This window comes from Ovis aries, chromosome 7 (assembly GCF_016772045.2).
Source record: "Ovis aries strain OAR_USU_Benz2616 breed Rambouillet chromosome 7, ARS-UI_Ramb_v3.0, whole genome shotgun sequence".
Taxonomy (NCBI): domain Eukaryota; kingdom Metazoa; phylum Chordata; class Mammalia; order Artiodactyla; family Bovidae; genus Ovis; species Ovis aries.
Genome location: NC_056060.1, coordinates 87,184,772 through 87,201,073, shown reverse-complemented (window position 1 = coordinate 87,201,073; position 16,302 = coordinate 87,184,772). Strand labels below are relative to the sequence as shown.

General features: G+C 48.7%; 1 protein-coding gene across 2 annotated transcripts in view; it reads right to left on the bottom strand.

Annotated features, from left to right (window-relative positions):
- The window catches only part of ADCK1 (aarF domain containing kinase 1), a 137,445-nt gene that overhangs the window by 24,478 nt on the left and 96,665 nt on the right, over positions 1-16,302 (bottom strand). For both annotated transcript variants that reach the window (XM_004010823.5, XM_027972086.2), the window contains one exon: positions 7,015-7,173. In XM_004010823.5, coding sequence (XP_004010872.1) covers positions 7,015-7,173 — 159 coding nt within the window. The remainder of the gene's footprint in view (positions 1-7,014; positions 7,174-16,302) is intronic.

Here is a 16,302-nt window from a genome sequence, read left to right as displayed (position 1 = left end):
ATCAACACTCTGCCTCAGTTTCAACACCTGTACAATGGGTGTAATTATTATATATGTGAATGAATAAATTTTAACCAGGTGATAAATTTTTCAGTTAGGAAGTCCTGAGTTTTCTCATGACCATTCCCTGTAAGCTTTCTGTGTCAGACAGTGTGCTGAAGCCTAACCCAACACCTATTCCAAATCCTCCTCTTCCCCAGGAAAAATGAAATACTTTCCCTGCCTGCCTTGCAGTAGTTATGGCCATGTGACACAGTTCTGGCTTGTGAGTCACAAGTGGAGGTCTGCTAGAGGATGTGGGAAGGCTTTTACTTTCTTAATAAAAAGGGATGTTTATAAATACTGCAACTCTTCTTACCCTTCTCTTCCTACCTTGAGAGTGAAGTGATACCTGGAGCTGCAGCAGCTGTTTTATAACCATGAGGAAAATTCTAAGAAAATCACAGAGATGCCAGTTTTGACACTGTCAGACCACTGAGACAATATCAACAGGCAAGTCTTCCTGTTATGTGAGGAAAATACATTCTTTTTGTTTAAGACACTCTAGATAGAGCTGTCAGTTATGTACAAACAAATGCATTCCTAACTGATATACTCTCTAATCCCCTCTGATTCTAAGGACACCCAATAATCAAAAAGATACTAGATTTCCCTAGAAGCAGCCAAGACATTGGGCTACACCAAGGACTGCCAAGTTGCCATGTGAGTGAATGACACCTATGAGTCCCACCAATGTCAGGATGGAGGAAGGACCAGGCTTTTAGCAAGCCACAATTCCCCAACAACTTAATGGGCTTATTCCAGTTACAAATAAAGAAGCAAGGGCAGCTAATTCAAGGGCTTAGGGGGAATAAGGTCTTCCCTCATCCCAGCTCTCAAAGTTCACATAGCAGTAAGACAGCAGGCTTGAGCCAAGAAACTTTTTTTATTCCCTGCTCTACTAACAACTGCTGTGTTTGAATCTAGCCACTTAAATCCTCCATGCCTCCGTTTTTCTCATTGAAAAGGAGACTGTGGGAGTTCCCTGGTGGTCCAGTGTTTAAAAGTCTGGGCTCCCAACGCAGGAGGCACAGGTTTTATCCTTGGCCAGGGAACTGAGATTCTGCATGCCCTGGGCATGGCCAAAATAAATTTTTTAAAAAAAAAAAAAGGGAAGGAGACTCTTCCTGCTTCATCTCAATAAGGAGTTCTGGGGACAGAGGGGGCCATACATACCGGAGAACCCTCTGGAACAAAGGTTCCTATTGAAACCAAGCCATCATTTTGTTTTCTCCTTTCCTGCGGTTTTTGCCATTTAAAAATGGAGAAATCTGGGACCCTATGTCACTGTGAACTCAAAATTCGGTCTCGCTTGGCATTTTTTAAAAGTCTCTTTAAAAATACGAGTGCAAGTTTGCTGCTGCTGTTTGAAAGAAAGTGAAAGCAGCTCAGTCGTGTCCAATTCTTTGCAATCCCATGGACTGTAGGCTGCTAGGCTCCTCTGTCTATGGAATTCTCCAGGTAAGAATACTGGAGTGGATAGCCATTCCCTTCTCCAAGGGATCTTCCTGACCCAGGGATCAAACCCAGGTCTCCCACATTGCGGGCGGATTCTTTACCAGCTGAGCCACCAGGGAAGATGCTGTTTGAGGCTTCCAAGTAAAAGGGATGTACTTGGGGGTTAAGTCTTTCCCCTGGTATGCCTAGGACCGAAGCTTGACAGCGGGGTGCCTGGGGCTCTAGAGACTCGCTGTCAGACACCCCTCTGTGCCTGCCTGGAGCAACATGGAAAACAGCCATGCAAGAGCCAGAGGTGCAAAGAGGAGACCCCAAGGCTGGAGACTTCCTGGGCTTGCTGGCCAGAGTTCTGAGCGTGCTGGGACCCCATCCCCTACCTTTCCCCCAGGTCTCCCTCCAAACGCAACCAACCCAGCCTCACAACAGAATGTGCGTCTGCGGAGGCACTGCTTAGCTCTGAAACAGCAGAGACAGCACCCACCCCCCGACCAGAAAAAAAGCAAGGCAGAGGGGTTTGTCATGGGAGCTGAGGGAGAGCTGTGGTTGCCCCTCGATGGATGTAACACAGAAATGACTGCAAAATGCAGAAGTGCTTCCTGCTCATTTAGGAGACACTTGGCCTGAAGGGATACAAGATCAAGCGACTTGCCCCTAAATCAGCACGTGAGCAGGAGGCTTAAGGGGCACCAGGTGAAATTCACTTCACCCTAACACTCATGTTTCAGCACCATTCCTTTCTCAGCTTTTTCCATCAAATAAGGGAAAATGAAGGAGAAAAATTTTGAAAGAGGCAATAAGAACCACCCTGTCCCCTGCCCAAACAAAAATCAAGGGAGGCTCGCGATCAAGGTGCCTGCTGACCCCAGAGGCAGGGTCACGCCCAGCCCTCAGGACCTCCAGGTCTGGGGGGGGGGTCTACCTCCTCACGGCAGGAGGGCCCACTCCCGTAGGCCCTGTCTGCCCCCCATACCAGAGCCAATCCTGACCCCAAGAAGGAGAACAGAGAGTAGGGAAAGTTCCAGCCCAAGACCTTGACCTCAGCCTCATTAACAGGCCCTGACCTGCGCTTCCTCTTTGTTCCGGTGCCTGGCAAGCACACCTGGGAAGCAAGTCCTGGCATGTCCGGGCCAGCACCCATTATCTGGGGCCACGGAGCTCCCCGAACCTGAGGCCAGTGGAGCAGGGCCCAGGCCTGCAGTCAGATGGCCAGGCTGGAGCCCCAGCTCTGCCTCTGCCAAGCTGTGTGACTTGGGTAAGTTGCGTAATCTGTCTGAGCACCGGTCCCCTTGCCTGTAAAAGGCTGATGACAATTACAATGAAAGCAACGTTCCCTGCTTCCTACAGGCATGGATGAGGTCCTGGTGCTCAACACAGCATATGACAGCCACAGAGAATTTCACAGGTGGTTCTGATATAGAACCAGGGCTGAGAGTTGATGCTACAGACAGTTCAGCATAACTCATATTGTTGAGACTGTTTTGTGAAAGTCGAGTCTAACTCTTCGCAACCCCCATGGACTATATAGTCCATGGAATTCTCCAGGCCAGAATACTAGAGTGGGTAGCCTTTCCCTTCTCCAGGGGAATCTTCCCAACCCAGGGATCGAACCCAGGTCTCCCGCCTTGCCAGTGGATTCTTTACCAGCTGAGCCACAAACTCAGATCTGCCCATCAATTATTCCAGAGGGAGCAGAGCACAGCAGTTTAACAGGCGAGCTTAGGGCCAGGCTACCTCTGCCCCTTCCCAGGAAGCTGTGTGACTTTGGACGAGTGGCTTCATCTCTCCGGGCCTCCTCTTCCCCACAGCTGACATGAAGTTAATAATGGCATTTCCCTTGCGGGGCTGTGTAAGTATCAAGGAGGAAATATACAGGGACTTCCCTGGTAGTCCAGTGCTTAAGACGCCACACTTCCAATGCAGGGCTCAGGGGTTCGATCCCTGGTTGGGGAGCTAGGATCCCACGTGCTGCATCCCATGGCCGAAAAAGAGGGAACCAATGAGTAAACAGACATAATGCACTTTAAAAAATGTCTAACACAGCCTAGGTATGTAAAAAAAAATTAACTGATACAGTACTAATAATTAGACATCAGTTCCTCTTAATCATTGAGATCCTTAGAAAGTTATTTCACCAGAAGCATGCTCATCCCAGTAGGGTTTGCCCCCAGTTTCGAAAGAGTCCCAGGCCCCTTGTACACTCAGTTGCTCAGTGGTGGTCAACTCTTTGCAACCCCATGCCCTTAGCAATACCCACCAGGCTCTTCTGTCCATGGCATTTCCCAGGGAAGAATACTGGAGCGGACTGCCATCTCCTCCTCCAGGAGATCTTCCTGACCCAGCACTAGAGAACCCTAGAGGGGCCCCTGCTCCAGAGACAACCCCCCACCAAGCCCCTCCTCCACATATACAGACTCGCTCCCACCCCTTGCAGTCCCAAACCCTGTGGTTTTAAGGCATCTGCCTCTATCTTGGCCCAGCTGTCCACAAGGTCAGTCGCAGACCTCACTGGCTGTCCTGTAGCCTCCCCACACACTCTGATGCCAGATCCACAAACGCCCTGGTCTTGACCGTTCGGCCTGGCTGCCCCTTCACCTTGGCCCGGTCTCCCTGACGTGCATTTGCAGTCGGTACTCGTCTGAGGTGCGGCGATTTATAGCACAGGGCTGAGGTTATTAAACCCACTGGAAGAGGCCGCACACACCGAGAGGTAAACTGCACTGAGGCTTAATTACGCACAGATGTTGTGATGGGGTGCCAGTGTGCAAAAGCAATCTATCTCCTGTTTGAAGAGCTGAACTGGGTGCACGGCGCAAAATTCGCTTCCCACTTGTTATGTGTTTAGGCAAAATTAATTACTCGGGAGCCTTAATTCTAACATTCTCTTAGGAATGGGGTGCGGGCTTGAGAAGCAGCAGGTCAAATCGTTACATTAATTATTCACCCATTTGGCAACCTCGTTTCAAAAATTTGTGTTATTATTATTATTACATGTCTTGGTCTGACAGATGCTAGTTGGCCCCAGCCAGGGGACAATTTTGCTGTTTCCAAGGGAACAGTGGAGGAGATGGTTCTGTTTGTCTGGCTCACAGTACTGGCGCCGAGGACAACCCCTGCTGGGTAAGAGGCAACAGAATGTCCTTAGATGAGCACCAGAGTTGAAGTCAGAAAATGCTGTTTGTACCCCAGCTCTTCTCCTCTAAGACTGCCACCTGTAAAATGGGATGATAGTTTTTGGAAGGATCTCGTGTTCCTGTGTCTGCCTAGTATTCAGAGCCACAGAAGAAACATTCAGTAACTTCTGCCTATCCCCTTGCACAATCAACACTTCTTGGAAGCCCCCACTGAGCTCCTTATCTGGGCAGAATTAGATACTTCCTCTCAGGCATCCACAGAAACAGAGATCAGTCTCTGCCATAGTGCTCACAACCTGAACTACACAACCCACTGTGTGCGTGTCCCCCACCAAATGGGAAGTCTTCTCAGGCAGGAGCCAACCATCTCTGGCTTAATCTACATACCCCCAGATCCTAGCCCAACCACAGGCTCAGGAAGTGCTCGATAAATGTGGAATAATGGAATGAAACAAAAGGAATAGGTAAGCGGAAGAGTCATTTAGACCCGACGATACAACGCTTATCAGTTAATATTATCACTTGTGTGAGAAAGCCAAGTTTTCATTGAATTGGTGGTTTGAACCTCAAGGCGGGGCAATGTTACCAGATCATCTGGATTTATACACACAAGAAGGTCTGCACACACAGTGGCATTTCCCTTGTAGGGCTGTGTGAGGACCAGCCAGTCAAGCAGGCTGGGAGAGTCTTGCCAGACCCAACTCACTCAAAGAGCTGAACTCTGCCAGTGGCTACACCATCCACCAAATCAGTGTCTCAAGACGCCACACCGATCACCAGAGTTGTGGGTCTTCATCCCATGGACCAAGATTTAGGATTCTCAGGCAGCTAGACACACCCTCCCCACCTCTGTTCATCAAACTGGAGAGTCTAAGTACAAACCACTGCTTCCGGCTTCTCAGGATGTCTTCACAAGCCATGTGGACACTTCAGTCCCAAGCAAGAGACCTTCCAGCCCACATGCTGAGACACCCTGCCCAGGAAGAGCCCCACTTGACTGTCTGCTCCGGAACTAGGACCTGGAGCCCTGCGCCCCATCTTCCCACAATCTCCAGGCCTCTCCAGCGGAAAAGCAGAGAATGGATCTCTTCCAAGAGTTGAAAGCCAAGCTCTCCACATAGATACCAGAGGCGCCTGACCCCTGCATTGCTGTGACGAAAGGGGTACCCCTGGTAAATGGGTCCAAGCCCAGCCACAAAATGTGTTGGAAGAGCAAGTGCCATGGGCTTGCATCTGTCTCGTTCCAACCTCCATGGGCCCCATGGGGAACATCAGGACAGTCCTCTAAGACCAGCTCCAAGGCCAACTCCTCAGCAGAGCCTTCCCTGCCCTGCTCCCCCGGAAGCCCCTTCTTCTGAATCCTTAGAGCAGGATCTCTCACTGAGCTGGGACTATGTGTCATTGGATGTTGTCTCCCACGGTAAGTGTCGCCTGTCATGTCAGCAGTTCCCGTAAAGACTTGAAAACACGAATCTGTTCCAATGTAATAGATACGTGAGGGAACAATTTGATCACAACACAGATTTCACATTTGTTGATGGTGCAACACCATCCATGAGAAATACTCGGAAGTGCAGAAAACTTGTATCTGGCTGATCCAAACAGGAACACCTGAAGCAGGCGCAGCTCAAACATCGCCATGTGTGTGATGGGTCACAGCCCCCCACAACTTCTGCTCAATTTCAGATGACCCCCGCTACCACCTCTTCACAGTAACTCCCAAGCAGCAAATCTTCTGATGCCCATTTCCGCAAGCCCATGTCCAGTAAAGTGCCGTGCGTGCTGTGGTCTTCTATATTTCTTAGCCATTTAACGTGTGCCAAAGTACGCTAGCACTTCATTAGGTTCCCATCTGCTTTTATTTTCTGGATCACTGGTGACATTTTTGAGTGTTGTCAGCCTAACCCCCTTTTTGCCCATAAACCCTGTGGTTTCTGCTGTGCCATTCTGCAAACGGTGGAGATTTCTAGGACACATGTTACAGACCTGTGTATTCAGTGAGCTGATGTAATAAAGTTTTAGGAAATACGTCGGAGCATAGTAACGTTAGCTATCATCGCCATCACCATCACCATCAGCGTCATCAACCCATGATTCATGGAGGCTGAGACCGTGGCTTACAGGCCCTCAGGAGGGCTCAGGGTCTTGCAATTGTAGACCATTCCGTAGACATCAGTTTGCTTGACAGGACAACAGTCCCCTTTGGTAATTTGTAACTTAGCCTTCTTGAACATGCATCACCAGGGACAAATCAGTCATCCTCAGAGAGAAGACCCAAGGAGACACCCCCTGTGGGTCCTGCAACGGGAGATGCTCAGGGCTGGGACCGGTCTTCCTCTGTACTCTTCTGCCCAATCACCAGGCCCTCATGGCCCTGCCTTCTTACCTTTAAGAAGTCAAAGTGCTTCAGCATTTGGGCCACTTTCTCAGCGTTCCTTCCCTCATTGAGGAAATCCAACTCCAAAGGCAGGTTCTTCTTGGCTTCATCCACCAACCACATGAACTCGAACTCTGGAAACAGCTGCTTCACAGCCAGGACAAGCACCTGAAACCCACAAGCACCCCATCAGCCAGTCCATGTCGCCCACCAAGGGCAGTCTAGTCCCTGTCCTTCTGCCTGGTCTGGGCATTGACAAGTCCCCAGGCCTCCCCTGGAATAAGGATGGCCCCCCTGGGGCCCATCTCTGTAATCCAAATCCTAGATCATAAAAGCCCAACAACCGCCAGCAGAAACCGCTTCCATCCTTTGCTGGGTGTTCCCCACTTGCCCAGCACTGGGTAAGTGCTATTACTCCCCTTATTCCTCCATTTAGCCTTCACAGCAACTCTGGGAGGTATACACTCTTATCAGCCCCATATTACAGATGAAGAAAGTTGAGGCTCTCAGAGGTTATAAGATTTTTCCTAAATGTGCCCAGCAAGGAAGCCCAGAGCCAGAATTCACCCTGGGTTTACTCAGCCCCAAACCCTTCCTCTTAAGCACATCACTGAACACACTGAACATCACATCTTAAGCCTTTGCTGCTCCTAGATTTGTGCTGCGTGGTCCTGTCGATAAAGGGCCATGGGAGGGGGCCGCGGCTGTAACTGCATTCTATCTGTTTCTTCGGCTGAGTGGTTGGCACCTGAGCATTTATAACATCTTTTATGCTTTTTGTACATCTAAAATATTTCATGATAAAAAAAATTATATCGGAATACGAAACCAAGGGTGGACATGACAAGAGTAAGAAATAAGGGATTGTCCACTTGGATGACAAGCTTGGATTTCTAGCAATCTGGGCCCACTGTGGATTCTTGAGTCAGGATGTGATGAAAGAGGGAGCTTTAGAAGACTTATCTGGCATTTCAGTTGTCAGTTTAATGATGTGAAGGAAACATGACTGGCACTGAACCAGAGCCCAGAGGTATCTGCAGGGCACAGCAAAGCCCCTCTGTGGGCACACACTCAGTTCTGAGGCTACCCCACCACCGGAGCTCTGGATCTGAGATAGTCTCACAAGTTCACAAACAATGGCTCTGTAGTGAGAAAGCAAGGGTAATGCCGGGGCCATGGTAAATGTTCCAGCATCGGGGTAGGGTGGGGCAGGAGGCAACTTTCCTGCTCTCCTATAAACCCTCCTGTTGGTATTCAAAGTCGGGCCTGGGGAGAACCACTGACAGAGTCTCTCATCTGTGATTCTTGGTATAGATTACAGTCCAAGTCCTCTGAGAATCCATCTCTGGCCCTGGTCAGAGCAGAAGGACAAGGAGCAAGAACTCAAGAACCATGGGCCTATCGGTACCAAGAGACCTTCCTCCACTGTTAAGGAAATGTAATGCTTATATAGCCCCCCAAATTCATATGTCAAGCCCTAACCTCAGGGAGACGGTGTTCGGAGGTCTTTGGAGAGTAATTGGGCCTAGAAGAGACCATGAAGTTGAGGTCCCCATGACAGGTTAGTATCCTTATAAGAAGAGAGAGACCAAAGCTCCCCACTTCCCTGCCAGGTAAGGTCACAGAGAGCAGGCAGCCATCTGTCTACAGCCAGGAAGAGACTCTCCCTGGGAACAGAATCAACCAGCACCTCGAGCCTGGACTTCCCAGCCTCCAGAGCTGGGAGAAATAAGTGTCTGTGGCTTAAGCCTCCCAGTTGATGGTATTTTGTTGCAGCAGCTGAAGCTGACCAAAACACCACCCACTCCACCCAGAAGGCCTTGCTGGGTCCCAGTCACAAGCCTTCTCTCCTGCTTTTGTTTGACCTAGTCTCTGATATGATTCCAACACTGTATTAGGCACAGACAGCGCAGCGAAATAAATCCAGAGCAGGGCCATTAACTACAAGGCATTTACAGCTTTGTTTTTAAATCCTATGTCCGAGGCGATGTAACAGACGCCATTCTAAAAGAATCACCACACAGGGTTATTATACTCAATTTCTCTCAAATCCTCTTTAATTACATTTGGCTGCAGTCTAATTTCTTTTAAGGCTTGTCTAGTCTTTCATGGGCCAGACCTGCGACCTCATGACAATCGATTTCATTTACGTTTTGTTTCTGCTGGTGTCACATGAAACGAGAAGGGAGAGGTGGCAACAGCAAGGGCCTGCCTGTGTCAGATCTGGGCACCACGTCTCGTCGCCGTGCCCGCAGATGGCCCTTGGCTGCCACCCGAGGGGAAGCAGAGCTGGTGCACAGGAAACAGAAGCACCCGCCCGGCCCAGGCCGAGGGCACAGCTGTCATCTGAGGCACCTGAATTCCAGTCTCTAGGCTCCAAGTCTCAGGCAAGAAGCCTCCTGCGTGCTGTGCATGCTGCATGCTAAGTCACTCCAGTCGTGTCCGACTCCTTGCAACCCCAGGGACTGTAGCCCGCCAGGCTCCTCTGTCTGTGGGATTCTCCAGGCAAGAACACTGGAGTGGGTTGCCATGGCCTCCTCCAGGGGATCCCCCACCCAGGGACTGACCCCGCATCTCTTATGTCTCCTGCATGGGCGGGCGGGTTCTTCACCACCAGCACCACCTGGGAAGTCCTTGTGTGTTTTACTCCAGCATAGGTTCCAGACCTTCTCACCCAGGAGGGACGAGAAAGGAGCCACAGTGAGTCTCACTCATCATTTTCAGCCAAAATGTATTTACTGACTAAGGTCCGTCTAGTCAAGGCTATGGTTTTTCCAATGGTCATGTATGGATGTGAGAGTTGGACTGTGAAGAAGGCTGAGTGCCGAAGAATTGATGCTTTTGAACTGTGGTGATGGAGAAGACTGTTGAGAGTCCCTTGGACGGCAAGGAGATCCAACCAGTCCATTCTAAAGGAGATCAGCCCTGGGATTTCTTTGGAAGGAATGATGCTTAAGCTGAAACTCCAGTACTTGGGCACCTCATGCAGAGTTGACTCATTGGAAAAGACTCTGATGCTGGGAGGGATTGGGGGCAGGAGGAGAAGGGGATGACAGAGGATGAGATGGCTGGATGGCATCACTGACTCGATGGACGTGCGTCTGAGTGAACTCCAGGAGTTGGTGATGGACAGGGAGGCCTGGCATGCTGCGATTCATGGGATCGCAAAGAGTCGGACTCCACTGAGCGGCTGAACTGAACTGAATGACCCTGGACCAGCCGCAGGTACACACAGAAACCCACATGTAGCCAAGTGAGGTCTATATCAGGCGATGAGGCTCCTGTGGCCACACACTACCTCCTCATTGTTGGCTGTCTGGTCACTGTCATTTGTGAAATTTTAAATTATCATTAATATCCAAACAGCCCTGAAAGGCACCTTAAAGATTTTTCTGTTACCAATCGATTATGTAATTAGTCCTTACTAATACTATTGGTTATTATTAATACTTTATATCATTAATCATAAAAGCAGTCAAAGATTTTATTGGTTGATATTAATTGCTAATAAGTTAGTAAACTAATTCATAACCCCTGTGACTTTGCAGGACTCATAAAACTGGTTTCCAAACCATTCTGTGGTGGTTGGCAAGTCACTCCCTTGGTTACTTTAAAATGAGAGGGTCTGTTTGGATGGAAGTTAGTGGTTCATAGTTTTAGAGGACGTCATCCCCTTTATAGGAAGTCATCAATTTGAAAATGTGATGCCAGCAATGAAGCCCAGAAAACATACATACTCCCATAATTTTGTACATAATTTGGGGGTTTATCACCCCTTGAACTTCAAACGGAGGGTTGAGGTCAGGTTAAGAGGCATCCGGTCCAAAAAAAACAGAGTCATCTGATCCAAATCTAAAACAGTTTGGGCTGCTGCCACTTTGGACTTTTCTGAGCTTGGGAAAAGAAAACGAAATTCCATTTCACCCTCTGTTTTAATTCAGTTCCCTTCTGAAGAGCCTGCCCCCAGTAGATTCTTTTAAGTTTTCTTTCTTGACAACAGATGCAATCAACTAAAATAAAACAGGTGTTGTTATCAATTTGACTTTTTGATTTTTCTCCCAAATTCATCTTCTCCATAAAATTCTTCCAACTGCCAGTGTTTTCACCAGTGCCTAGCACGTATTCAACACTCAGCAGATGTTTACTGAATATTCATGTGAATGAATGAGTGAATAAATGAACATTCCAAAAGGTCTGCCTTCTCCCCAGAAATAGTTATATGCTCACATGTGCATTACACAGATGGATTACATCTGTACGCCTTGGAGATTTGGGTGGAAGAAGAGATTACCTCTGAATGTGGGGGAACCACAGTTTTGAAATGCCTGAGAATATTCTACTAGACTTGAAGCCTTGTTAATTAATCAGGGTATATTCAACAATTAATAGTTCCTTCAAGGGAGAATAATGAAGTCATTTTCCCATAGGACTGTTGGCTCCCAGGAAGAAAACTAAATTATGGACCACACAGAAACATAATGGAAAAATTGAGTCACATAAAAGTTTGGAAATTAGTGATTGCTATATATGATGGCAAAAAAAATGGGGAATTATCATTATTCAGACACAAGCACCACACTATGAGGCACTTGATATACATGCTCTCATTTCTTCCTCTTCTTGCCCATTTCACAGAGAAGGAAATTGGATCCAAGAGGTTAAAGCATTTCTCAAGGTCACATAGCTTGCCATTTCAAATGCAGGACTCGGACTCACTTTTTCTTTCTTCCTTTCACTTCTTTCTTTACGCAGTCCTGTCTCAGGCAACACAATATAGGACAATACAATAGAGAGCCTGAGATAAAGCATAAAAGGAGCTTTGTAAACTGTAAAATGCAGCTGAAATTCGAGTTACTGCTATCACCTTATTATGTATTATAAAAGAAATAATGGTCCACGGGAAAACAGGACACTAAATAGAACGCCTGCATGGATCCGAGCTGGTAAAAATGGATGTTCGACAAGGATCGAAAATCAATTCAGAGTGATGTAAATAGCTTACCGTTCATGGGGTTTATCTTTGTTCAGATAAGTTATTAAAGTGCATACTGTTTAGAAAACAGAATTACAGGGTGAAGAGGAGTTTCCAAGGGATGATCTACATCTCTGGGGCTTTCAAAAATGTATTTAAAAAAAATAAAATCAGCTGTTGGATTCTGTGCCAACACAAACATTACCTAGCCACCCACTGTTCAATCAACACACTCAGAAAAGAAACAAGATGACAGACAGCATGCACTGAAAATGTTGTTCAAAAAAAATCAAAAACATAACTGTCACAGGTCTTTATTTTTAGAGACCCTGGGTGTGAGCCGGAGGCCATCCAATGGGGGATGGGATTCTGGTGCTCAGATCTGAGCGCCCCACCCTAATGCTGCAGACCTTGGGGACAGGTGATACACGAAGGACCTGGTCAGAAGTTAGATTCTTTAGGATACAGCACGGGGCGTTCATTACCAAGTTCAGAAGCTTGAGAGGTAACAGGGTGTAATACAGGGTAGCGCTCTTGAAACCTGGGAATGATGGTCTTAACACTGCCTCACAGGTCAACTGAGTCCTGCCCTGGTCTTAGACAGGAGAGTGGCAGTGATTCCCAGCCTGCTAAGTAAGCTCCCTGCTCTCGTGGGCAGGCAAGGACTGCTGCAAAGCCAGCCCGCCAGCAGACAGATAGACTCTGCCTTGTCAGTTCACCCCTTGCTGCTGAATCATTGTTCCAATCTCTGGGCCCAATTAGTCTGGCTCTGGACAGCCACTCAAATCAATAAGAGTCACTGGCCGTGCATCGAGAAGTAGAGTTGCCCCAACTATTAAAGGGACAATATCAGGTGATGATGACAAAGCTGAAAACACCCTTGGCTGTGCCTTTCTCTTTTGTGCAAAGTCACCGACACCATCAGGTTCATCACCGTTTACTGAGAGTCGGTCTCTGATTCTCTGGCACCAGTCAGCAGCTCTCCCCAGGACTGTCTCCTTCCCCAGGAGAAGGCCCAGGTTCACAGGAGACACAAAACACCAGGGTGGCACATGCTCCTGGGCAGCAACCCACTTCCTGGCCAAAAGAACCTCTATTCTGTGCATGTTTCACGACCTTCAAGGAAGGCAGACCTTAGCCTGAGAAGGTGAATCACAATCAGTCTGAGGCAGTCAAAGTGGTCCCAAGCCTCTTGCCAAGACTGCTTCAGGCTTGGGCGAGTAGACCTGCTTCTGGCCAATGAGTACTGAAAGAAATTCTACTGAACGGCTATTCTTTAATACAAGGAAAGACACTGGTAATCGCAGGAACCCTGCAGCTGTTTGAGGGCCACGAGGAGCACTACCTTAGAAGGACAAGCCAGGAAGCTGAGCTGGCAGAGTGGGAGACACAAAGAACTGAGGTCCTGAAAAGCCACAGCAAAGTGCTGGATTAGTCAACCTGAAACAGTTGGCCCCACTTGTAGATGTCTTGAAATGTGAGATAATATAGGTTACTATTATTTATACCACTGTCAGTTGGATTTCCTGATACACACAGCTAAAAGCATCCTAACTGATATAGCTAGCAGTCCCCACCTCCTTATTCTCAAAAGTTTCACACTTGTAAACCTCTATGCTTACAGCAGATATGTGTTTGGATTTACAAGCCCACTTCGTAAACTGCAAATATCCAGAAGTTAAGCCTACGAGCCACTCTCCCCTTAGTATGAACTACTTTACCCAAATTTTCTTCCTCTCAAGACAAGGCCGGGACCAAACACAGGGCTGAAGAGGAGATAGAGACGATAGTGGGCAGTGGGAGAGAAGTCCGAGGGCACACAACACCTGGAATTAGCAAGAAAAGAAGCACCAGAAAGCTCTGCAGAAAAGCGGCTTTGTCTCCCCTCTATCTTCAAGTTTCCGGCAGGTATGACAGTCCTAATGCCTCTCAGAAATCATTCTCTCCCACCAAGCACACCCAAAAAAATATCACCCCTAAAATCAAGGCACCATGTAGGTCTGGGCTGAATTTAGGTCTGAAAAAAAAAAAAGTCATGCTCATTTCACATATAAAACAAAATGATTTTTCCAGTTGGCGCTTCTTGGTTGTAAACCAGAGAAGGGTGACCAAGTTAAGACTTTTCCCACCAGAGGCCAAGCACGGTGAGAAGGCAGTACCACTCTGTGCTGCTGCTGCTGGCGGTCCACAGAAGACCTCAGGCCTCGTTTCCAGCTTCTCTCCTGCAGGCGGTGAGTGCAGGTCTCTGGTCCGTCTTGAGATCCCAGCCCCAGCCACTGCAAGGGAGCCGGTACTCTGTATTCAGCACATGGCCACACAGCTGGTGATTTCAAGAAAAGCATCTGATGCTTATCTCAGGGAGGAAGATGCCAAATCTTCACCACTGCTATTGTTGCGGTTGACCTTACGGCCACCGTTACTTAGGGAGGGGCGAGGCTCTGGGCAGAGGAGAGATGTGAGCTGTCCTCCCAGCCCCTGTGGGCCCTGTGGGTACCACCAGGCAGACGCAGGTTCCAGCCCAACTCAGGTGTGGCTGCAGGGTCCCAGGAACACCCAGGGACCCTCCGAGACTGGCAGTGCACTTCCATCTGTGGCTGCTGCATACCACGGACTGATGCTTCAGAAAACCCAGGTTTCCAGGTGGATGCCCAGTGCCACTCAGCAGCCCCGCTCCCGGGTCCTGGTCAGCTCCCTTCTCCAGCACACCCAGCAGGATTCCAAACCTTCATCCCCTTCAAGCCTCCATGCCACCTCCTACCCCCTCCTTCTCAGCAGATGGTCTTACCTCCCACTTCAGAGGAAAAAATAGACGCTATCAGCCTGGTACAATTTGGCTGCCCACTGTCCCTGCCTTCCCCCACTGCCCCACTCACTCATCTGGACCCAGCCTCAAGAACAAAGCTCTAGCCCCAGAACAGAGGCTGCCAAAGCCTCACGCTTCTGCCTGTGTCCTTGGGGCCCAGTCCCTCCAGGCATCTCCCGCACCAGCTCTATGAGTTACTGCTCTCTCCTGAATCTCTAAGCCCCCAACTCTGCTGCCCCTTCCCCATCAGTGACAGCCTCTGCCAGACCCCCACCTAATCCTGTGCTTAGATCTAACCACTACCCTCACTGTCCCCCACCATCCAAGGCCAAACATGGAAAGGGTAGTCTCCATTAACCGTCTCCACTCCCTGAGTCCTCAATTCTCTTTCACTCCCACTCACCCCATCGTCCCTGTTCTTTCCAAAAAACTCTAAGTCACCAAATCCAACATACTCTTTTCAGAGTTTTACTAATTTACATTCCACTTGGCAATATCAATTAATTCTGACAGACTCTATTTTCCAAAACGACTGCAACAATGTCTCCCCCTCTAGTGCTCTTCTGGAACCATGCCATTCCCCCATCACGAGGCAGAGTCTATTTCACTGCCCCTTAAGCCTAGGGTCCATCTAGTCAAGGCTATGGTTTTTCCAGTAGTCATGTAAGGATGTGAGAGTTGGACTGTGAAGAAAGCTGAGTGCCGAAGAATTGATGCTTTTGAACTGTGATGTTGGAGAAGACTCTTGAGAGTCCCTTGGACTGCAAGGAGATCCAACCAGTCCATTCTAAAGGAGATCAGTCCTGGGTGTTTCTTGGAAGGACTGATGTTAAAGTTGAAACTCCAATACTTTGGCCACCTGAGTATGAGTCTCCCATGAGTCTCCTTGCTGATAAATCCAGAAACCTGTATTCCCAGCCTGCATTATAGACAGGCTTTCCAGGTGGCTCAGTGCTAAAGAATTAGCTTGCCAAGCAGGAGATGGCGGGCTTGGGAAGATTCTCGGGAAGAACTTCCTGGGTTGGGAAGATCCCCTAGAGAAGGAAATGGCAACCTGCTCCAGGATTCTTGCCTGGGAAATCCCACGGACAGAGGAGGCTTTTGGGCTATATACTCCATGGGGTCGCAAACAGTCTGACACGACTTTAGTGACTAAACAAGAGAGACCCGGACAGCAATCTTATAGTACATGGTTGCTCCACCACCCACTGCGTTTGTTCTGACATCCATGCCACCTCCTTATCTCATAAGAAAGTACATTCCCCAGGCTCCCTTGCCAACCAGCTTCCAGCTAGGTTTGGTGGCATACAGGGGGACAGGAGGAGGTGAAACACCCCCCACCTCAAACAGCATCTGTGGCTCCAGCACCACGTGACGGGCCTGATGGCCATGACCCACTCCCCTCTGGTGGCCCCAGCACCTGGGATCCAGGGAGCCACCTCTTCTTGTCCCTTCGCTACAAGGGCGGCAGTGGCTTCCTGCCTTGGGTGACCATCTCATCATCCCATTTGGCTTCTCAACG